The sequence below is a fragment of the Herpailurus yagouaroundi genome, unplaced genomic scaffold (genome assembly GCF_014898765.1).
Source record: "Herpailurus yagouaroundi ecotype Mexico unplaced genomic scaffold, PumYag 159, whole genome shotgun sequence".
NCBI lineage: Eukaryota > Metazoa > Chordata > Mammalia > Carnivora > Felidae > Herpailurus > Herpailurus yagouaroundi.
Window position 1 is genome coordinate 1,031,954 of NW_024412400.1, and position 24,659 is coordinate 1,056,612.

The 24,659-nt window shown below is 42.0% G+C and overlaps 1 protein-coding gene and 1 long non-coding RNA gene across 3 annotated transcripts in view; one reads left to right on the top strand and one right to left on the bottom strand.

The window, feature by feature from the left end:
* Positions 1-6,718, bottom strand: part of ABHD5 (abhydrolase domain containing 5, lysophosphatidic acid acyltransferase) — a 32,128-nt gene extending 25,410 nt beyond the window's left edge. Inside the window, exon 1 of one of the 2 annotated variants that reach the window (XM_040479604.1) lies at positions 6,558-6,718. In XM_040479604.1, the coding sequence (XP_040335538.1) occupies positions 6,558-6,604 (47 nt within the window). In that variant the 5' untranslated portion in view covers positions 6,605-6,718. The remainder of the gene's footprint in view (positions 1-6,557) is intronic. The other variant, XM_040479603.1, reaches the window with a different exon arrangement.
* Positions 6,719-6,792: 74 nt separating this feature from the next.
* Positions 6,793-24,659, top strand: part of LOC121033413 (uncharacterized) — a 34,009-nt gene continuing 16,142 nt past the window's right edge. Inside the window, exon 1 of the long non-coding RNA XR_005791881.1 lies at positions 6,793-7,102. This is a non-coding gene — a long non-coding RNA (uncharacterized LOC121033413). The remainder of the gene's footprint in view (positions 7,103-24,659) is intronic.

Sequence of the window (24,659 nt, forward strand, 5' to 3'; positions counted from 1 at the left end):
AAGGAAGGAAGGAAGGAAGGAAGGAAGGAAGGAAGGAAGGAAGGAAGGAAAAGAAAAAAAGAATTTGAAAGACTGCAGGAGAGGTGGCAACTCTAAGACAAAGATATGCTTAACGTATCAATAGAGTTTATTAACTTAAGAATCTGATTTTAAGTATCCTGAGTTTGAGAGATAAAACACTACATTTTTTACCTTAACTTTCTACCTAATTTTTCGAATATCATTAACAAAGTATTTATACCCTATTGCCATCAACATTTAAGTTTCCTGGTAATCCCTGTTTTGTTCTCTAAGACATCTATCTATAGTATTACCAAACCTGAATTGCACAATCTATAAATATTGTGAAACAGGTTTCAACGTTTTCTGAAGAAAACATACAGAAGGCTGGCCAATTTCCACACACTGTTGGCCACTTAAATAACAGTTCTAATTAGGTTATAAGTAAAGAGGATTTCATTATATTACAATTTTGGTTAATATGACTTTCCATCTCTATACTGGTGCTGTCCAGAGAGAAAAGCTGTTTATTACCGCTCTCTATCCTACTCTAAAGCACAGTGTTGTACCTCATTTAGAGAAACTATGAGGTTTTGCTTCTTTTGCAAATATCCAAATTTGAGGTATGACTATACATATTCCTCTAAAATAATTCCTCACCCAGTGAATGATTAAAAACTTTCAAGTTGGACATTACGACCCTTCTGCAAATAAAGGCCTTCTTTCCTGGGTAATGGTTTTCTAAATCCTATTCTTGGAAAAGAGGAAACAAAAAGAATTAGGTCTCATATAACCGTAACTTAGGCGACTAACACGCCCTTTCATTTTAAATAAATAATACTTACATGATTCAAATTATCACTAACCATTAGATCAATGACCATCCAAGCCCCTCTGACATATTTTAATATATTAATTCACATTCTTTCACTTTTTACCCCCTATATTTTTAACATCTAACTTTTAAAGACCGACCTAGAGCTGGACAATCAGTATTTTAGACATAGTCAGGTGCTGGTGATACTTTCCCCCAATTGTCTCCTACCTTTTTTCACACAGTAAACACCATTCTGGAGTCAGACACAGCACCAAACATACTTAAATAGAACTACAGGTGTACTTTTAGATTTACGCTGCTTAACAAATCTAAGGGACATTTCATGTTAGTTCTAAAATAAGTTTATCTAGGGGCACCTGGGTGGCTCAGTTGGCTGAGTGACTGACTTCAGCTCAAGTCATGATCTTGGAGTTCACAAACTGGAGCCCCGCGCTGGGCTCTGGGCTGAGGGCTCAGAGCCTGGAGCCTGCTTCAGAGTCTACATCTCCCTCTCTCTGCCCCTCCCTCACTCATGTTCTGTCTGTCTGTCTGTCTCTCTCAAAAATAAGTAAAAAACATTTAAAATTTTTTTAAAAAGCTTTAAAATAAGTTTATCTACTAGATAAACTAAAAATCCTAGACCAAACTGAATAATAATTTAGACAATTTTTTTTAGTGTTTATTTATTTTTGACAGATAGAGTGCCAGTGGGGGAGGGGCAGAGAGAGAGGGAGACACAGAATCCGAAGCAGGCTCCAGGCTCCGAGCTGTCAGCAAAGAGCCTGACTCAGGGCTTAAACTCGTGAACTGCAAGATCATGGCCTGAGCCCAAGTCAGCTGCTCAGCCGACTGAGCCACCCAGGTGCCCCAATAATAACTTTAATAAAATCATCTTGCCGCACAATTCTTTCTGATTCACAACCAGGGGTGGGGAATTACAGGTGACTCCGTTCAGAGTCATCTGTAATTCTCAAACGTACTATCCAGTGTTGTTTTTATTAAGCGGACCATCCTGGGACTGCACAATCTTTTGTTAAATTCTTTGTCACAGCACTAAAATCTCCATTTGCTGGTCTGTGACTGGCATTTTGGAGAACAGGCAAAACAATGAAGTATGAGTTGGTTCGTCCAAGGTCAAGAAATAGAACCATATTCCCAACCTCCTCAATATAACTCAAGTTCAGGATCTTATTGTTATCCTAGTCAAATTCAAACTTTGAATTCTTATGAATGTATCTTTTGAGGTTCTTTGAATATCTTAAGATGTAAAAACATCAAGTTATAAATCTGCAAAATATAAAATCAATTACTAGGGTTTTTTTCTTAATGTTTGTGTCGGCATAAGTTCATAATATTGAAGTATTTAATTCAATAAACATTAATTGAAGCTTACTATTTACAAAACCCCATCAGGCTCTACCAGACATCTGAGTGTGACAAAGGTTTGTCCTCAATGAGCTGACAAAACAAATATACAAGACAACTATACTAGAAAACAGGGTAGAAGCACCATCAAGGAAAACACCACAGACCTTTAGGGAAGGGAGACTCCAATCTGTTTTGGGTCACAGACAACAGTGTGAACCAAGCCAAGGGAGGAAACAGAGGTAAGGAACAGGTTTAGGAAACAACCAAAGACGAGAGCCCAGAGCAACAGGAGGAAATAAGACTCCAAAGACATATAAGAGCCACACTGTTGCAAAGGGCTTGAAGTCAGGCTGAGTAGTTGTAATAAAGCCACTGTGTGTGGCTACACTGCAAACAAGACGGTGTCTGCTGGGGAGATAAAAGTAACTAATGAAATAAGCTATGTTGAAAGCATAGGAACAAAACGTGTTGCTAAAGCCTGCTATGATCCGGGAAAGGGAGTAAGAAGGATTTAGGCCAGGTGGTTCCCCAGTGACACTGGAAACGGAAAGCGGATGTACTTGCAATCGGCTGGGCTTGGTAGATCTGGTATTCAGGGCAAAGAAGATGGATGGAAGGGGGCAGTCAAAGACCAGGCCACAGTTCTGAATCCGGATGACCAGGAGCACGGAAGCGCCCTAAGGAAAATAAGGAAGTCAAGGAGAAGAACCGGACTTTCGGTGTTGTTTAGTTCAGGGGAAGAAAGGTGAAAATGAGATCCTAGTCTGGACACGTTACACTTAAGGAATGAGTTGCAAGCATCTGGCACACAGTTAGAAACATCACTAGAACACGGAAGAGGGCACCAGCATGAGGCTGACATCTCGGTTCTCTCCACAAAAGAGACACGTCAAGGATGAGTGGAACTACAAGACCAAAGATGAAAGATGAAGAGACGGTCTTGGAGAATTACGACATTTAAAGAACGGGAAAGGAGCGCCTGGCTGACTCAGTTCGCTGAACATCCGACTTCGGCTCAGGTCACGATCTCGTGGTTTGTGAGTTCGAGCCCCACGTCGGGCTCTGTGCTGACAGCTCAGATTCCGTGTCTCCCTTTCTCTCCGCCCCTCCCCCACTCACGCTCTGCCTCTGTGTCTCTCAAAAATAAATAAACAATAATTTTTTTTTTAAATAAAGAACGGGGAAAAGAAAAGAACCTAATAAAAGTGACTACTGGTCTGAGGTAAGGCACAAAGCAAAATGTCTTAAGAGCTACAAGGTCTGGTAAGAATTTCAAACACTGAAAACTCAAGACCTCAGAAAGATTAAGTACCCAGAAAAATAAAAACCCACTGGGATGTGTCATGCAGAAATGTTATGATTTTTAAGAAGCTGGGTGGCAAGGATTTGGGAAAGGGAGATGGCAACGGAGAGAAGTCACTGATCTTAGCAGCGTTTTAAAAGATAGAGAAATCCACTATCCTATCTGCACGGCAAAGAACTACAGTCAAATTCTGATGTAAATCCAACAGGAGGCTGGTAAACCCACTGGAGGAGAGAGGGAGAAAAAACAATCCTGTATTTACAGCATGTGATGGTTTCCGTGGCGTGAATACTGCCACCATGGCTGATTTCAAGCTGCCAAAAGCTGCCGGCACAGGGCGGCTCCAACACACCACTGCAAACCACCTGTTCTGTCCACCCTGCAGCTGAGCCACTCCGGGGCGGTTTTCCCCTCAACTCAACTCCACTGACACATAATCATTCTGTGTGAGACCCGTGCAGCAATTCGCAGAAGTCCACCCCGCTCCTGTTACGTTTAGCTTTCTCAACTACATTGCAAGGAAAGGGGTTAGATGTTGAAAGCCAAAGGGTGTCCAGGCATGGCTACCTATGTAAGTCACAGAAAAAAACCAAGAATCGTTAAGCGCCAAAAAAGCCTTCCTAAACCATTTTATGGTTGTTTCCTTTGTTAATGTCCATTCTCCATCTAAACCTGAAATGCCTTAGAAAACTCCATCCAAGATTTGTGTTTTCCCGGCAACCAACACTGGCTCTTGGGACAGTTCTGGGCGTCAATGCAAGGATTAAATAACAAAGTGTCAGTAGAGCAAAAGAAACAAGAACCAAGCTCCTGCCTGAGTCCCAGTCCCACTGAGAGGCAGCAGAAACGTGGTTTAAACTAAGTCAAGACACCTGGGCCCCAACCCAGCTCTGCCGCTTGCTAATGGGGTGCCGGTCCCCCTCTCAGGTGCAGTTCCAAATGAAAAACGAACAGTAATACTGCGCACACAGGGTTTACCTTAGCTTGAATATGAGCACGTTCAGGCAACGCCTAGCAGGAGCAGGTGGTTGATCGCCTGCTTGGCAAAGTTCAGAAGGCCACCCTAGTCTGGACACTGGACCCTGCTCAAGTACAGCGCCAGGAGTACCCAGGAGGCCCGCTTCTGTGTGGGACTGTGGCTGGTCAGCTCCCTACGATTCTTCAGAGTCTGTGCCCACTGATCTGCGGACATCGCCCCAGCCGCCAATTCCTTTCACAGTCCTGTCCTAGAGTCTCAGGCCCCACCACAACACGGAGACCAGAAAGTCCACCTAAACACAGTTTCAGAAGGAGCAAGAAATGTTGCAACAAACTAGAGGGGATCAAGCTACCAATCAGGCTCCTACTCGTGTCCACGTGAGGGCATGCCGCATCTTACCTCAACAGGAAGTTCATCAACAAACCAAAACAACGGGCCCACTGATACTGTAAACGCACTTCGTGGGAAGAACCCAGTTTCTAATATTCAAAACTGCCCCCCACCCGCATCTTTCCAAATACACCTGTCTTCACGGTACTCCACGTGATCTTCTTTTAGGTTACGTGTCGCATGCAACTTTGTCTAGACATCTGAAGCAGAACTGCTATCAAAATAGTAAATATATATATAGGGATGGGGCCCCGGGGGGCTCAGTTGGTTAAGCCTCGGACTCCTGGCTCAGGTCGGGATCTCAGGGTTCGTGGGCTCCAGCCCTGTGTCCAGCTCTGTGCTGACAGCCAGAGCCGGCCTGGGGTTCTCTCTCTCCACCCCCCGCCTTTGCCCCTCCCCTGCGCTCTCTCTCATTCTTTCAAAATAAATAAGTAAACTTAAAAAAAATATATATATATATATGTATATATGTGTGTGTGTGTGTGTGTGTGTGTGTGTGTGTAGGTAAGCACAAAAGTTTATTTTCCAAAAGAAAGTACTACCCTTGAAATAGACAGCAATAATATTCGTAATTTAATTTTTCCGCGAATTAATTGCGGTCAAGGGCATGAAGTTCGTTACAGGTGGAAAACTTACTATGCTCACTGATCGGGTTTCACGCTGGACATCTGCCCTCCCTCCACTTCCACGAAGTTTTCTACAGACGCACGTCCTCGGACGCGCGCACGCACGCCTCCGGCAAGGCCACGACACTCAGAAGCAAAGACCCCTGCTTGAAAGGTTGTTAATTTTGGGGGCGCCCGGGTGGCTCAGTCGGTTGAGCGTCCGACTTCGGCTCAGGTCACGATCTTGTGGTTTTGTGAGTTCGAGCCCCGCGCCGGGCTCCGTGCTGACAGCTCGGAGCCTGGAGCCTGTTTCGGATTCTGTGTCTCCCTCTCTCTCTGCCCCTCCCCCGTTCATACTCTGTCTCTCTCTGTCTCAAAAATAAATAAACTTAAAAAAAAAAAAAAGAAAGGCTGTTAATTTTGACCTCGCTACCTGTTAACTTTCTCCTAAGTATCGACGAATTAAACGCTTCCGGAAACCCAGCCATGTAGCCACGCCCCCAAGCCGCTCTCCCTCGCTGGGCTCCTCCCCTCGGCCCCCGACCCCCGCCACCTCCCGCAGCTCCTCGGGAAACCGTGGGTGCTCCTCCGACGGCCCCAGGGAAGCACCGCCCCTTCCTCCCGGCTCCGGAGGCTCAGTCCCGACCGCACCTCCAGGCGGAACGGCAGTCCCAAGCGAGCGGAGAGCCACAGTCGTTTCCCGCGGCGCGAGGCAGGTGCGGGGACGGCCGGTCACCGCCCGCCGGCCGCCCTCGGGCAGGCGGGGTCAGAGGAGACACCCAGGCCGACGGGCCCGGTTGTGTGGGTGCCGGGCCACCCCGCCGCCAGCGCCGCAGGGACGCTTACGCCGCATCGCGGCGGCCTCTCGGTGCGGGGGGTCCAGCGGCCTCCGGCGCAGCCGGGTCGGCGCCGATGGGCGCCCTCCAGGGGCACAGCTAGGCCGGGGCGTCTCCTCGGGGCGCAGCGCGGTCTCACGCCGGGCCGGACGACGGAGAGACCAGGCGGGGTGCGAGTCCTCTGTGATGTCGCCCGGCCCGGTCCCGGCCCTCGCGGGGGGCGCGTTCCCGAACCCCACGAAGTCCCCGCCGCACTCACCTCTCGCAGGTGTCCGCCGAGTCCACCTCCTCCTCCTCCGCCGCCATAGCCGTCGTCGTCGTCGTCGCCGCGCGAGCGCCGGACCGCGCCTCCCAGCCGGCTGACTGGCCGACTGAGACACCCGGCGCTGCCGCCGCCCTTAAGGCCACCGCCGCCCGCGCATGCGTCGCCCTCCCACTCACACGACGCGGCCGCGCGCGAGCGCGCGCCCGGCCATCCCCGCCTACACCCACCAGCTGCGCATGCGTCCCCCGGTCCGGTGTGACCCGGGATGGGCGCTGGGCGGGGCTGTCCACAGAAGCGCTGGTGAGGCTCGCCTGGCAGCGTCTGGTAGTAACCGCTTTCAGTAATGACTTTGTGAATGCATCAAACGCTGGTATTAACTGTCCGTGCTGGGCACTGGGCAGGCATTCTGTCAGTGCCTTGGGACTGAGGCGCGTCACCTTCCCTGGAAGAGCCAAGATAGTATCCGATAGATGCTGCAAAGGCGCACGGAACTGCAGAAATGGAGGGGACTCTGGCCTTCCGCCAGCCCTTCCCTCCAGGTGGGTAGGTAAGGGGAAAGGGTGACTCGGGACGCTCCGTCGGGAATCACTGCCGTGCAGGGACCGGTCCAGGCGCTGCCAGAACCAGCAACTCCGCTTAGCCCCGCGCTCTGGACACACTGGAGGGGTGTAGAGTCAGTGGAGCTCTTGACGGGGAATCACTAACGTAGATGTAAACATGCCTGAGCTGTTTTCAAGCCTGTAGCCATCAGATACTGTCTGGGATTGTGATTACACCTGTCCGTATTGCAGGGGCCGAGGGCACGCTGCCCCAAATGTGCTACTTTGGCGTGTTGATTATTTCAAATACGTTACTTAAGAGACCACCTGTGTAGGAAGGACACTCAGACCCTCCTCTGTCCCCTGAAAACAGGAAATCAATCGCCACGTGAAAGGTACCCTCTTTGTATCAGGAGATAAGGAGCCATCCTTATCACCAGAAATGTAGAGCCAAGAAGGCTTTATAAACAACCCTTGCTACTTTTTACTAATTTACTACCCCAGCCCACATTCTGTTTAGAATTCCTTACTAATTGAAGCTTCCAAAGTTAGGTTTTCTATATCCTGTCAATTCTTCGCAGATCTGTTGTCTCCGTCTGGAAAGTATAAAACCTTCCTGCTTTGGTCATTTCTTTAGGCCTCAATTTCATGATTTGGCCTCTGTAATAAAATGTTGGATTTTTTTTCTCCTGCCAGTCTGTCTCATGTAAATTTAATTCTTAGTCCAGTTGGAAGACCTGTAGGTAGAGAAGAATTTTTCATCCATCCTTATCTACTGTGTGCCTGCTGTGTGTCCACTCTGTTTTAGGAGCTGAGAAACAATGTATTGAAAATGTCTGAGAGCAGATCTCCCAACGTTCCAGGACAACCTGGTGCCCTATTTCCAAATCCACTTCCTTTTGGTGACCCACTAACCACTTAACCTTGAGCAAGCATGTTTATGTTAGATCACCAGCCCCTGCTTTGTCCAATCAGATAGTCAGGTGTGACATTTTTAAGGCAAGTACGTGGCCTGTTCTGAATGCTATTCCCCAGCTGTGGCATCTGAAAAACTAAATGCAGCCGTTATATCACCACGACTAAATGTACCATACAGGTTGATGACTGGTGCCCCACTGGTTCCAAGGTGGGCTTTAATTTCTAGCCCACCCCACCCCCTAGCAGGGATTTTTTTTTTTTTTTTCTCTTTAGGGAAAATGCTATCACAGGAACCTGGATCTTTCTCCAAAGTCTGCCAAGCAGGCACTAGCAAACCAGAGTGAGGCTGAGGCATGGAGGGTTTTCCGAGGGCCCCAATGGCCTTGCTGACTTATACATGTTTATAAAGTGCTGTAATTAAACAAAGTGAGAAAGTGAGTATGGTAGGGAGATAATAAGAAGGACATAGGATAGTAAGGGAAATGGTGCCTGGGTCAAGGGAAGGGCCTGGACATCAGCTGTTTTGACCTTAAGGGAAAAAAAAATCACATGATTAGGGCTTCTTAGACTCTAACCTGCATGCAAACTTCCTGGGGGATATTTTTTAATTGCAGATTCCAATTCTGTAGGTCTGGTATGTGGCCTGATTATTAATTGAGATTCTCTCTCTTTTTTTTTTTAATGTTTATTTATTTTTGAGAGAGAGAGCGCAAGTGGGGGAGGAACAGAGAGAGGGAGACACAGAATCTGAAGCAGGCTGGAGGCTCTGAGCTGTAAGCACAGAGTCTGATGCAGGGCTTGAACTCACAAGCTGTGAGATCATCACCTGAGCTGAAGTCAGAAGCTTAACCGACTGAGCCACCCAGGCACCCCGCGATTCTGTATTTCTAATCAGCTCCCAGTGATGCCTCTGGTCTTGCTATATGGGTCAGCACACGGCCCTTTAAATAACAAAGCTCTAGAGCAGCCACTAGAACTTTCTGCAGTGATGGAAACAGTCTAAATCTTTTTTATTTATTTATTTATTTATTTATTTATTTTTTTGGGAAACAGTCTAAATCTTAACTGTCCAGTAAAGTAGCCATGAGGCACGTGTAGCTATAGAGCATTTAAAATTTGGTTTGTGTGACTGAGTTTTTTACTTTAATTAACTTAAACTTAAAAACCCACATGTAGCCAATGGCTACCATGTTGGACAGCAAGGTCTAGATTGTATACTCCTTATCTATGAAAATGAGAGTTTGAAACTGGATGATTTTCTATATTCCTTCTGGTGTCCTATGGTCCCAAGTTGTTTTCAAGGTGTGTATAGAGGGAGGGGATGGATGAGGGAGCAAGCTGTTACAGATGTCAAAATTTGGTATGAAGGACGAGGGATCAAGAGCTCTACCATGGTGGGGTGGCGGAAGCGGGCCATGGTCACCTAAGGGAGGGATTCTAGAACTCAGCGGTAGAATTGCCCTCCAGAGACAAGAGACTCTGAGTAGCCAATGAATGTCAGTTGAACTCTTCAAAAGCAGATAAAAGGCCTTCTTTAGCAAGATACAAATGCCAGGCCATAAAGGAAAAGAGCAAGTAATATAACCACATCAAAATTTAAAGTTTCTGTGTGGGAAAAAAAAAAAAGGCACGCAATGAAACGCAATGCAAAAAGTTGAAACAGACCTGGGTTTAATGTCTTCAATATATAAAGAAGAGTTAAATAATAAAAAAATATAAAATAGATTTTTAAAATCCTTCTCAAAAAACTCTCAAGTCATGAACAGACACAAGATGCCTATACTCATCTGGGATCAAGAGAATGGAAATTCAAACCATGATGACATAACTAAAAAAGGTTCATGGTACTAAATATTGGCAAGAACCTGGGTCGATGGGGAATACTTCCACCCAGTCCATGGGAGTGCCAATTGATACAGCCGTTTGGAAAACAGTTTGGAAGTGACCTGTTTAAAAAATGTAAAATGAATATACCTTCTGACCAAGCAATTTAATTTCTGGAAGCCCAGCCCCTCTCATGTGTGTATAGAGATACATAAAAGGATGTTTCAGTATTTTAATAGTAAGACGAAGGAGAAGAAGAAGAAGAAAAGAAAGAGAAGAAAAAGAAAACGAAATAAGAATGCCCATGATTAAATAAATTCTGATACCCCCATAATATGAAATGCCTTGACAGCAATTAATAAAAATGAGGTAAATCTGTATTCACTAATTTGGAAAGCTCTCCAGAACATACGATATGTAAAAAAAGCAAAATCCTTGAAATATGAGCCAAAAGGTGGTTCTTTGAGATTAATAAAATTGATAAACTCCTAGCTAACTAATCAAGAAAAAAAAACAAAAATAGAAATGAAGGCTACAGATTTGGGAAAGAGGATGTGACTACAGATCCTACCAACATTAGGATGATAATGAGGCGGTATTACAAACAGCTTTATGCCAATGAATTTGACAACTTAGATAAAATAGACAAGATTTTATCTTAAGTTAGAGAACATAACAACAAAAACTGACAGGATAAAATAAGAAACTTGAATTAAATTAAATTAAATTAAATTAAATTAAATTAAATTAAATTAAATTAAAATAATGGTGTCAAAACCCTTTAAGAAAAAAAGAAACTTGAACAACTCAATATTTATTTTTAAAAACGTGAATAGGGGTCCCTGGGTGGCTCAGTCTGTTGAGCGTCCGACTTCGGCTCAGGTCATGATCTCGCAGTTCATGAGTTCGAGCCCCACGTTGCACTTTGTGCTGGCAGCTGAGAGGCTGGAGCCTGCTTCAGATTCTGTGTCTCCCTCTCTTTCTCTGCCCTTTCCCCGCTCATACTCTGCCTCTGTCTCTCAAAAATGAATAAACGTTAAAAAAAATTTTTTAATGTGGATATATAATTCTTAAAAACTTCCTACATAGAAACATTTTTTTTTTTTTTGAAGAATTAAACAATCTCCCCCAAGGGTGGGGTAAGATGGTCATAAATTCTTTACTCCTTCTCACACTGAAAGTTGGAGGCTATTTTCTCTCCCCTTCGGTCTGAGCTGAGATTTGTCAGGACCAATAAAATGTTTCAGAAATGATGCTGTAACTTCCGAGTCTGGGACTTAAGAGATCTGTGGCTTCAGTGTTTACCAATTCGTGTTAATTCCTCTCGAAAGTCCGACTACCCCGTGACCACCACGCTGTGAGGAAACTCGGCTGACCATGCGGCACCAGACTTCTTAAGACTTCTGGCCCAGCCTCTGCTACTGAATGCCCCCAAGTGAATGACACCAACCGACAACACGTGGATTAAAATATCTGCCCAGACGAGCTTAAGTTCCTGACAGAGAACGGTAAAAACAAAATAACGGTTGTTTCAAGCCACTATATTTTGAGGTCGTTTGTTATATAGCAATAGGCAGTTGAATCACCTCTGCATCCCACAGGGATAACGCTTTACCTCACCAATGTGTGACGCTGCTATTTCATAGAGGAAATTAAGTAGTTGATTTATTGAGTTCAAGACTTTTTAAACCGTTTTTTTCACTTTTTGTTTTGAGGTAATTGCAGGTTTACATGCAGTGGAAAGAATATGGTGCGATCCCATGCATCCTTTACAAACAGTTTTCCCTTGTGGTAACATGATGCAAAACTGTAGTTCAACGTCACAACCAGGATATTAACACTGACGTAAATAAGACATAGGACATTTCCATCATCACAAGGGTCCCTTGTGTTGCCGTTTTGTAGCCACACCCACTTCCCTCCTGCACACACACCACACCCCTCCATCCTTAACCTCTGGTTAACGACTAACTTGCCTCTATGGTTTTGTCCCTTCAAGAAACTTTTGTAAGTGGAATCATACAATAGGTAGCCTTTTGAGATTGACTTGTTTCTCTCGGCATAACTCCCTGGAGATTTATTGAAGTTGTCAAATGTGTTAGTAGCTTGCTCCTTTGTATAGCTGAATACTATTCCATGGTTGGATATACCACCGCTTGTTTAACCATTCACCTATTGAAGGACATCTGGGTTGTTTCCAGTTTGAACCTTACAAATAAATCTACCATAAAAATTCATGCACAGGTTTTTGTGTGAACTGAAGTTTTCATTTTTCTGGGATAAATGACAATGCGATTGCCAAGTCACAGTTGCATGTTTAGTTTTTTAAGAAGCTGCCAGACTCTTCCAGAGTGTCTGTACCATTTTTTGTTCCCACCAGCAAAACGTAACTGATCTAGTTTCTGCACACCCTCACCGGCATTTGGTGGTATCTCTGTTTTTATTTTAGCCATTCTGATAGGTGTATAGTGATGTCCCATTGTGGTTTTAATTTGCATTTCCCTGATGACTAGTGATCCTGAGCAACTTTTCCCATGCTTATCTGCCATCCATGTATCCTTTTCAATGAAATGTCTGTTCATGTGTCTTGCCCATTTTCTAACTGTTGAGTTTTAAGAACTTATTATGTTCTCTAGATGCTGGTCCTTTGTCAGATATATGGTCTGCAAATATTTTCTCTCATATGCAGTTTGTCTTCTCATCCTCCTCACATGGGCTATTTCAGAACAGAGATTTTAATTTAATGAAATCCAATGTATTGATTGTTTTGAGGGCTTATGCTTTGATGTTGTCTAAGAACTCTTTGCCTAACCTGAGCTCCCCAAGATTTTCTCCTTTGTCCTTTTCTAAAAGTTTCATGGTTTTCATGTTACATTAAGTCCATGATTCATTTTGAGTTAATATTTGTGTAAGGAAAGAGGTTTGGGTCAGGGGTGCTGTTTGTTTATTTCTGATGGCTATCTAATGGCTCCGGGACAGATGGTACCACAGATAGTTTTTGACATACTGCTCAGTAGTCTCTTGTGCTCTTACGAAGGGCATATGATGGGTGAACAATGGTAGACATTTTTCAGGGTAAGGAGACTTGCAGGGGTGGATATGAAGGTGTGGTGCTTAAACCCCCTTTCAAGGAAGGGCTTCTTATCCCAGCTGCTGTGAGAGTTTCAGTGGAACAGCTTTCAGTCCTTTCAGGGAACACTTTACCTACAAAGAGCCACCTCACCAAGGTCATGCCACTCTAAGTAAAAGTCCTATCTAATGATGGCTGGAGGTAGGACTACAAAGGACCAACCATTTCTACCCAAAATGGGATGATTCAGCTGAGCCTGTTAAACTCCAGAACTCTTTGTGGCTGTGGTCAAGCCTGCATCATAGCTCGACTTCTTCCCAGTCTCACTGACCTCCTCCTTTCCATGGATGTTGATCACCAGGGCACTCCTGGAACATTAAACCCTGTCTCAGAGACTGCTTCCTGCAGAAGCCAAATTGTGACACTTGTTTTCATTTGTATTTAATGATAAGCGTGGCATTTGGCTTAGGTGTTGACAAGTGAAAAGGTTATAACTTGGTGGGTTTTACACTCTGATTATAGAAGCCAAGTCACGGTGGGAAAACTTTCCTTAGGAAATCTACTCTCAGCATGCAGCACTACAAATGAGGAAAGGAATCTGAAAGGTAGGGAGAGGACAGATGTGCGAGGTAAGATTAGCACATGCATGCATGTATAAGAGAGAGAAAGATCACGAGTGAGATAGAGTGAGACCTGCAAGATGCTGTCTCCTCTGTCACCATGGTTCATAGTGGTTCCGGCACTAGGAAGGAGATGTGTAGGGCAGTATCCAGAAGTGCAGCAGGGCCAAATCTCCCCATCAACATTTGATCAAAAATCAGAGAGTTATGAGCCGGAACATAATCCCCAAACTAGTACCGCCTCCGATTCTGATGTCCTTCTCATATTTTTATGACTCCTTAGAAAGCCCAGACTCAGAGAAAAGAAGTCATTGGGCATGATTGTCCAGTTTCAGATTCCAGTGCCAGTGAAGGTGGAGACAGGGAAAAGAGGGGAAAGGAAAATGCCACAGGGGCTGGCATTCAATTTCCAGTCATGGCTTCCCCTGGCCCCAGGAAATTTGAAGTCCTGTGATTTGGGGAGCGAAGCTTAACGGTGTTTCTTTCCTCCACCTTCCGTGTCACTTGATTATAATAGAAGAAACCTAGGTTTTTATTTTCAGTAGAATCGGTGTTTCTTAAAACATTTTTTCCTACCATATTTCAGATCTTTTAACCCTTATTTTCCTTCTGGTTGTGTTTTTCTTATCGGCGCATGCTGAAATATTAAGCATCCTCATAAATCAGGAGAATGCCCTCCAAAATGTTGACATTGAAAATGTCAGTTGCCTTTATGTGTTTGAACTTCTGAGAGCAAAACCCTTCTACGTAGTCTTTATTTATGCCCCCGAGCATGTGTAGCAGGGGCAGGCTTATACAGTAGCAAGAAGTGTTCATACCCATAATTGCCTCTGACATTAATGTTGCCTCTTTATTCACCCCCCTCACCATTTTGCAAATGCATCCTTCAGTTTAATACAGCTTATTGAATATCCATTCCATTTAGTCGGCACTTGTGGCAGAAAGCAAACAGCAACTGGTATCTTGGCTCTGTTACATTTTCTGACAAGTGGAAAATATCTGTTTGTGGTGCAATAAATACTTGGTTCTAAGTAATTCAGCAAATTGGCTTATTTAGCTTCAGCTCTGCGGGGATGCACAGAGGGAACAGTTTTTACCCATCATTGATTCTACACAGAAATACGTTGATTGTCTATGCCCACAGCTGGAAGAATTTTGTGGTGGTATGAGTGAATGAGCAGTTAGTGGAAACGCTGTTCTAAGTCACTGCAAAACCAGCAGTAACCTTATTGCTTACGTACATGGCTGGAGCCAGCCGGCTCTTATCAGTTGGTTAGTCTATTGTTAAATATTCAGGAATTTTTGAGCTGGATGTGAAACCTTGGAACTTTGAAAATGGGGACTATTTATGCCACAGAAATTGGCAATCATGTGAAATCAGGGCTTTTTGGTTTTTTGTTTGTTTGTTTGTTTGTTTAAGATCCGGTTTATCAACACTCCATTGCCTACTATACTGTAACATAGGCGAGTTACAAAGGAGGTGGCAGGTGAAGAAATTGAGGTTTCCTAAGAAAATGAATAAACCCAAGTAAACTAAAACTACACAAGAAACATGACAAAATTATAACAACTTTGTGTAATGGTCAAGGTATACATAAGCATATTTAAACACTTAAAAGGTAGAGATCTGATTATTAAATCAAGCAGGTATAGTAATGATTCATGGAAGTGAGTCTCAAATAAGGCTTGTTTTCTTTTAAGCTGAGGTATATAGTACAAGTCATAATAATTACCACAAAGTGAACACCCCCATGTAAGCACAATCCAGATGATTGAGGAAATTTTGCAGGAGAAAAAGGGACACTCTAGGAAAAAGTAATGGAATAGGCAATCCGGGTAGGCACGCAACAGAAAAAAACACCTGTAGCTCCGTGACAGATATTTGAGCTTTAAGAATTTCAGTTAGATAATATAACCGGCTCTGGATTTTTATTTTGTTTTAATATCAAGATACTACAGATCAATTTATGAAGACTTTTTTTTAGCTGTGCTGATGAGTATACACTTAATAGCCAAATTTAGGGCATTTCTTTGCATAACTCTTCTCCTTTGAGATTTGAAGGTATTGCTTAGCTATCCTCCCCTTAAGTGTAGCCTCGGATTTAATGTAACTTTGACCCTTAAACAATATAGGCTTGAACTGAGTGGGCCCACTTATATGCAGATTTTTTTCAATAAATACATAAACATGTTTTCCTTATGATTTTCTTAACATTTTCTTTTCTCTAGCTTTTTCTAGGAACAGAGTATATAATCCGTGTGACGTACAAAATACGTGTTATGTATATAACTGTTTATATTATCAGTAAGGCTTCTGACCAACAATAGGTTATTTGTAGTTGAATTTGGGGGGGAGCCAAAAGTTGTACATGAATTTTAACTGTGCAGGAGGTCAGTACCCCTAACCCCAACTTGTTCAAGGGTCAACTAATTTCTTCACTTGCCGCAGGGGAAATGGATTATTATGAAATATCTTTCAAGTTCAGTAGCATATCCAGTATGTATATTGCTATCTGCTACTTTTGCATTAACTCGCCAGTCTCCCAAAACTAGACATTTAAACCATCGTTTACGTGCATATGTGCAATTCTCGTTGGGGGGGAAAGTTGTATATTAAAAGTGATCATTTTAATGATAATCAACACATGTAGTTTTACCAGATTGAGTCTATCATTTTTTATCATAAACAGTTTTTCTGTGCAATAAAACCTTTCAAACAAAAATTACAGTGTAGCATGTGATTATGCTGAAATGATCTACCAAAACGATTATACCCTCTTAGCGAACCCATCCTATAAGCCTTGTTTTCCTTCCTGGCATCCAGCAGAGCGTCCAATTCTCCACATAGAAATCTGGTCACAGACCATTGCAGGAACATCAGGGTACTTGTCAGCAGCTGCAGTTGGCTATATTTCTGTTAATGTGCTTGCCAGTTTTCACTGGGGGTGATCCTATCTCACCTGAAGTATAATAGTTCCTGGAGAATAGAGATATGTTCTCCACTTCCTTTATAATTCCCAGAAGTACTTAGAACTATGCTGTAATCTATATACTGTGAGGACCAAATAAACCCTGCTTGTTGATGGAGTTACAGCTCAGGTGTAAGTACCACCTGCAAGGAATTAAAAATGCTACCTGATTAAGCCGATTGATCTTTCCATCATTCTTAACAGTTAATATTATTTCCATGAAACAAATGGGAAATCAGGGAATAGAGAGGTTCTGTTACCTACCACAACTCTACAGAGAACCGGTAGCAAGAGCCAAGAGTACTTTTCTCTCTTTGTATCATATGCCCTATGTTGGTGGTGACTGTCCCATGAGGTGGTGACGGGTTGATAAATGGCTATCCCACCACATGCCCCCTCCTCCCATAGCTAAGGCGATCTCGGGATTGTGTTTCTAGTAATGGTGTAGATTTGCTTCCAGTTGAAAAGAGTAATGTAGCTCTTATGAAATTGACAAGACTAGCTTTTTTGGCCTTCTTAGTGTAGGGTAATAACCACCGAGTTACCAGCCAAAAGTGTAATTTAAAGCCATAAGGCAACTGTCACCAGCAGGGGCTCTGTTCCCATTGCCAGTCAACCCATCCAAGTAATGCTCTACTCAGTAAATTAGAACAGCTGAGACCTCAGTTATCAACCAAATTTGTAAATCAGCTATTCACTTGGGCCATTTAATTATAAGAATGCTGAACCCACTCTTTTTATCCAGTTCCACTTCTGAGGACTGGATCAAATGGATTATTTTTCACCCTAATTGGAAACTTGGAAATCAAGTTGGTCCAGTCATAGAAACATTATGAAAAATACCACCAAAGTTTAGGCTAGAAAGTTTAGGCTCTTAACTACAAATCTCCCAATCTAAATCTCCAGATTTAGGCCCCAGAATTTCATTTAAAAATAAGCTAAAAATATGCTTTGATTATGATAGATAGATAGATAGATAGATAAACAGACTAATATCCATGACAGATGGATATATAAATAGATATAAAGATATGCAGCTATAACCTCTTTTTTTTTTTTTCTCCTCCTATCTCATCAGCATAACGGTAATTTATTTGGTCAAAAAAAAAAAATGAAAACAAAGCAATTATCACTCTAGGTAAAATATACAGGATTTCAGTTGAATTCCAAAGCAAAAGAGAATTTAGGTATCTTGCATAAATGTTTAGCCATTTTTACAACTTACAGAATATTGATTGCCAGGTTTAGTTACCAGTTTGATCTCCTAAACCCCAAATAAGATATTTCAGCCTCCATGCAACTTCAGTTCTTAAACTTTTCCTTTAATAGTTTGAATTATCACTGCAATTTAGCCTTTACTCAAGTGTAAGACTTTTTTTTTCTCTTGAAAGAAAGAAAACAAAGAGATGTTAAATATTTCCTTTTGAATTATTCGTCAGTGCTCAAAATACAGGTTTAATTCAAAACCGGTGTTTGCACTGTGAATAACATATCAGGATTTGAATTAAAAAACATTGAGTCTACGAAAGAAATACAGTGTTGTTTTAAATTATGGCTTCTTTAAAATATAAATGACTTAGGGGCGCCTGGATGGCGCAGTCGGTTAAACGTCCGACTTCAGCCAGGTCACGATCTCGCGGTCCGTGAGTTCGAGCCCCGCGTCAGGCTCTGGGCTGATGGCTCGGAGCCTGGAGCCTGTTTCCGATTCTGTGTCTCCCTCTCTCTCTGCCCCTCCCCCGTTCATGCTCTGTCTCTCTCTGTCCCAAAAATAAATAAAACACGTTGAAAAAAAAAATAAATGACTTAAAATTACATTGATATAAATTTTTAAATGTATTGAAAAACAAACAAAAAAAAAAACGGTTAAATATGTAACACTAAAAGCACATACTAGAATCTCTTTATACTTGTATAATTAAATATCCCTGAGTTGGGAAATATAAAAGTAAAAATTTCTCATAGCAATCAGTTCCCTATGTTGCTCACAAAGAGACCATTACCCAGCTTTACCTATAACGATTTGAACAAAATAATAAACGTTAAGCTAGTAAATTGAATTCTCAGAGTTGGAGCTATAGTCCAACAGTAGATCCTATGGATTTTACTAGTGACTCATACTCTGTTCTTGAGCAGAAGCAATATGTGTTTAGAAGGTGTTGATAGAAGGAAAGGTAAATGAAAAGGGAGGCAGAAGAGAAGTAAATAAAGAGAAGTGTCTTGCCTTTTCTGTAATAAACTGCCCTAAGAATCACCATGCTAGAAGGAAAAGATTTTTTTTTAAAAACAAAAAAAAAAAAAAAAAAAACCCCACAAAAAACAAAAAGGACATTGCCTTTTCATTTTAAAACCCTTTTTCCAGCAAAATATACATATAGAAAAGTACACAAAACAACTAGCCCAAAGCTTTATTATACAGTGAACATTCATGTTATTATCACAAGGGTCAAGAAATGGAACATTTCTACGTTCCCAAAACCTCCCTTGTATGCCACTCAATCATTGCTCCAAATCTCTAAAGTTAACTCCTCTCTTAAGTTTTAACACCATAGTTTCGTTTTGCCTGGTCTTAACTTTGCATAAACAGCTTCATTAAGAATGTGAGCTTTGGTATCTGGCTTCTTTCATACAACATTCATCCATGTGATTGCAATTTCCTATAGATGTTCATGTCCATTGTCAAAAGACATCACAATGTATTGATCTGTGCTATTGCCCTTTCTTTGATGACTGACTTTGTGACCTTAGAGCTGTTTGAATAGTTTATTAGCTTGTGTATTAGCTTCGTGGGCCTTGATGACCTATCCTTTCCCATGGGCTTTAAAAATACACCTTTATTTAAGATATATTAGCCTTGATCAAATTCTCAAAAGGGAAGTTTTAAAACTAATATTTCCAAAATAAGTTGTACTATTGTTAATTATTTCATATTATTTCCAAGGACTATTTAAATAGCAACTGTTGTATGCTTTTGCCTGGATGAAAAGGGGGGTGGTAGGCAAAGGAGATGGAAGAAAACTCAAAATACAAATACAAAATACTTATTTATAACCCTAGGAAGAAACATCAGACTACTCAGATTGAATACACATCTTACAGGAAAGAACTAAGGGCTATGTAATATGTTGAAAGCTTTCAATGTTTCCACACAGTAAATAAAAAACATAGCTACTTTCAAAGATGGGATTTGTGAGGCACTGACACTCTCTACATCAGTTCGGTCCTTTGGCTTCAATCACAGTAACTCCCTTGAGCCATCTTAAGCAGGAAGAAAAATGGACCTAAAGGAACCCAAGGGCAATAGGGTTCAAGGGAGACTGGGTAATGAGGTCAGCCTCTAATGAGGTCAGAGCCTGGAAAGACATCCTTAGCAGCCACCTCGTAGCAAGCAGAATCGACCAGTCCTACCAGTCGGATGGAATGAAACTAGTTTTCAGTTTCTTTATTCCTCAGCTCAAGATTCGGATTTAAGGAGGGAGCAAGGAAATTGCTTTGACTTGGGTCGACTGCTTTCCCTTTAGCTGGGCAGAGGGGGTAGTGGAAGGAGGAGAACTTCAGCGATAGTCCCACGAGACCTTATGCAGTGGCTGAAAGGTAATCATAATGAAGGTAACGAAGGGGCGGATAAGAAAGAGAAATGGATACAGAGAAGCTCGAAACCACTAAAACCTACTGCATGCTCCTACAAAACAACTCCCATTTTGGATCCAACATGGGCCAATGGCAATCGAATCCTCTGCTTTATGGACACAGTTTGGGAAATGCACAGTTTATGGCTTTATTGCCCCCACCGTCTTCAGGCTTGTGGATCGTTGGGATCACTTCTATTTCTAGACTTTATTTCTGGGCATCTCTGTCCTGAGTTTTAAAAATTAAAATACGGGCGCCTGGGTGGCTCCGTCAGTTAAGCGTCTGACTTTGGCTCAGGTTGTGATCTTGCGGTTTCTGAGACTCGATGCGGAGTCCGCAGAGCCGGTTGAGGATCCTCTGTCCCTCTCTCTCTGCCCCTCCCCTGGACGCGCACGCGCGCGCACTCTCTCAAAAATAAAATAACCATTTTTAAAAAAGAAAAATAATTAAAATAAAATAAAAACCGGAAGTTGCAAAAAGTCAGTGGAACTCCTTGGAGAAGAGCAGGAGGAGAAGGAATCCTCACGATTGTCACGCTTCTGTGAGTTGCACCTCATCATTCTCAGAATGGAAAGTTTCATTTATTTTTGGATGAGTATATTCCCATCTAAGGTTTTGTTTACAAAAATGCTGATAAAAAGATGGAAAGGAAGGCCTTGCCCTTTAGGCTTTAACTGTTACCCGTAGAGACTGAAAGCCCTTTCCTTTTATCGGAATCGTTGCATGAGATTTAAAAAAAAAAAAATGTCTCTCTGATCGCTGTATACTGACTGGTAAAAAGAAAATGATTGTTGGAAGATTTTTCTAATTCAAACAGGCATTACAGAGTCTGTGATCACTGTGCCTCATGGAGTTAATCTAAAAAAATATAAAAGTCAGTGTGGCCACAGTAACATCCATCATCCCTGGTGCCTCGGGCTGTAATTCACTGAATTGTTTTGCTCAGAGCAAACTGCCATTTGTGAATTTGTAGACATCAGGAAGAAAAATCCAAGCGCTACGCCCATGGAGTGAAGTCAGAGGCAGGCCAGTTTTTTTCCCGTCAGTCCTGCGCACTGGTTGCTTATGGCAGGCACCCATTCTGAGTAGTCCCTGCCTGTTCCGGCAGCGGGATTTCGGTGAGCATGGTCATCCGTCCCCTCCATCTTTTGGCTCTTCCATACTCAGAGCAGGGGAACAGAAGAATATAAAGAAAATGGTAGAGAGTGTTCACCTGGCCGGCAGCATTTGTGTTACCGGTTCTCACTTGCCTGACGTTGGCCAGATGTCCTGGCTGCCACGACACTGTCGGCTCTCTCCCGAGAAGCACTGGTAGTTTGTTGGAGACCTCAACCCAAGGGACCTCCGTTCCAACATTTCCTGATGTAGATAATGTTAACTTCCAGTTAGAGATTCATCCCGGTAAACCCACACACCCTATGAATTCTATCCCCATCCAAAAATCTATAGTGCTTGCCTGAGATGTTATTCAGGGGTGGAGAAAGGAGACCCACACTGAGTATTCTAAAGACACGAATAAAGTGAAAGCCAGTTGTTATTTGTACCCCCCCCCCCACTTTGAGGGGTGAATAAGAGGCAGCGTAAACCTACACGTGTGACCTATGGTGGCAAATTCCAAAAAACCCTCTCAATCCAGCTCAAACGATAATCAAATTTATAGAGTCATAGCTTTAAGCCCAGAAGAGGGTCTTCAGGGCTGACTAAATCTGATGGCTCCGGCTCCATTTCCCTGTAATCCTCTCTTCTCTGCCCTTTCCTGGTGTCAGCTGCGTCTTCAGAGACGTTGGAGATGACTGCAAAGGTCTGGGCTCCTATCCAAATGTGCGAAAGGCCGGGGAAAGAGTTGATGCTTCTAGAAGCTGCACCAAAGACCCTGGTAAACTGTTCTTTGCATCTCACTGACCTGTATTGTCATGATTACCTAGGTATCATGCATTCAGCCAAGTTCTGTCCGAGGGGTTGGTAGATCAGCTTTTCCTGAATAGTGGGGCTTCATGGGATTCTAGGAATGAAGAGAGAACAGATTCTGGGTACGAATGTTCACTCTAGTATCCTCCCCAAACAGTTGTAATGGCTAGGTCTAATCGCTTATTGTTAGGCACTGGGATTGTTTCTAGTTTTTCACAAAAATTCACAAGGACACATAACCCTGTACATATTCTTTTGAATACCTCTTGCATTATTTCTTGGAATGTAATTCTAGAAAGGGAATTGCTCAAAATATTAACGTTCCTAAGCATTTGATTTATATTGCCACATTGCCTTCAACCCCATTATTCCAAGTTACACTCCCACCAGAAGGGTATGAGAATCCTATTTTCCCATATATTCGCCAGCCATGGGTATTATACTTTTTAAAACTCTTCACCAATGCATTGGGTGAGAGAGGCATTTTGTTGTGCTTTAATCAGCACTTCTTGAACTGTCAGTAAATATTAATATTTTTATATGTGTTTATTGGCCAGTTCTATTTCTTATCTTGTAAATTGCTCATTTTCTTTATCTACATTTCTGTTAAAGTATTGATAATTTTCTTACTGATTTTAACCATTTTTATATATTTTAAAATTTTTTTAATTTTATTTTTTAAATCTTTTTTTAAGTTTATTTATTTATTTTTTGAGAGAGAGAGAGAGAGAGAGAGAGAGAGAGGGAGAGAGAGAAAGAATAATGGAGGGGCCGAGAGAGAGAGGGAAAGAGAGAATCCCAAGCAAGCTCTTCATTGTCAGCGCAGAGCCCGATGTGGGGCTCAAACCCACGAACTGTGAGATCGTGATCTGGCCATGATCATGATCAGGAGTCAGATGCTTCACTGACTGAGCCACCCAGGTGCCCTATATATTAAGGATATTATTAATACTGTGTCTGGTGAAACAAAGTTTATTAATAGCATTTTTATAGAGAAATTATAAAAGTAATTTATAATCAAGTATATAAATCTTTTCTTGTTATACTTTTTACCTTGGTAACATGCTTAGAAAGGCCTTATTTGACTCTACATTATATAAATACCCAACTATTTTTTCCAACTATTTAATCCTTCTTAAGTAGTTTTGTTGAGATATAAGTCACAAGCCAGAAAATTCTCCCATTTAAAGTGTAGTATTCATTGGTGTTTAGTATATTCATGGAGTTCATCACCATTGCCTACTTATAGAAAGTTTTCATCACCCCGAAATGATTACATTTCCAGTTGCCTGAGCACTGTTCATTGAAAAGACTGTTCTTTCCCCATTGAATTGTCTTGGCATTCTTGTTGAAAATCAATTGAGTATAAATGTAATGGATTATTTCTGGGCTCCCAATTCTATTCTGCTGATCTAGATGTCTGTATGTCAGTACCACACCCTCCTGATGATTGCATGTTTGCAGAAAGTTTGGAAATCAGGAAGTGTGAGCCTTCCAACTTTGCTCTTCCTTCTGAAGACTGTTGGCTATTATGGATCCCTTGCATTTCCATATACATTTTAGCATTAGCTTATCAGTTTCTGCAAAAAAAAACAAAAAAAAAAAAAACAAACAAAAAAAAACCCAGCAGCTGGGATTCTGACTGAGATTACACTGAATCTATAGATCAATTTGGGGATACTGCTATCTTAACAATATTAAATCTTCTGACCCAAAGACATGGGATGTCTTTCCATAAATAAAGATCTTAAAAAAAAAAAAAAAAGCTTATTTTCTAAGAAATGCCACCTTCCTCATCCCTCCTGCCTCCCTTTCAACTCCAGAGGAGTAGTACCAGAAGAGAGATATGAAGCAATCTTACAGCAACCAGCTCTAGACTGTGCTGTGAGAGGGAAGAAGTGATTTGAGTCAGATCTGACATTAAGTTTTGAACTGGATTGGAGTAGTATGAGTCACCAAAAGGGACCGGAACAAGATATCATCTGCCCCTGATGTTATTAAGCTCAGGCAAGGAAGATTAGACATAGAATGGATGAAGTATGATAAAAAGTGAAAAAAAAAACATGTTTTTCATGTTTCTAACTCAATGGGTTAAGACTTCAATAAACCTGTTTGCACAAAGCTGAACAAAAGAAACACTCTGCTCTCAAGGAATTCATCATCTCGCCTACACCATCTTTGCCAAGGCTGCCCCTTTTACAGAATAAAATCTTTTGAAAGGTGTCATGAATAGTGTTTTTATCCTAAACCTCATCCAAATTTCACATACATTATTTCACCTAATGTACTGCCCTCCAAAAATACATTTACTGTCAAACAACTTTTGTACAAGGAACAATATTAATTGAAAGGAACACATGCTTTCTGGCACATGAGAACAAGAAATAAATGATGTGATGAGCACTTTCTTATTCACTTTATCAAAAGGTGCTGCCTCAAGGAGGGCGCTATTGTGCTCCTTGTGAAAGGAAATTAACACAGGTGTTTGTTATAAATATACTTCCATGAGTGCCTTTCAGGCTGTTGACTTCTTTCAGAGATGGTAAATTGCTCGTTTATTACACTAATGTTAATATACACAACTTAATGTACACAATTTGGCAAATGGGAAATAAAAGAAG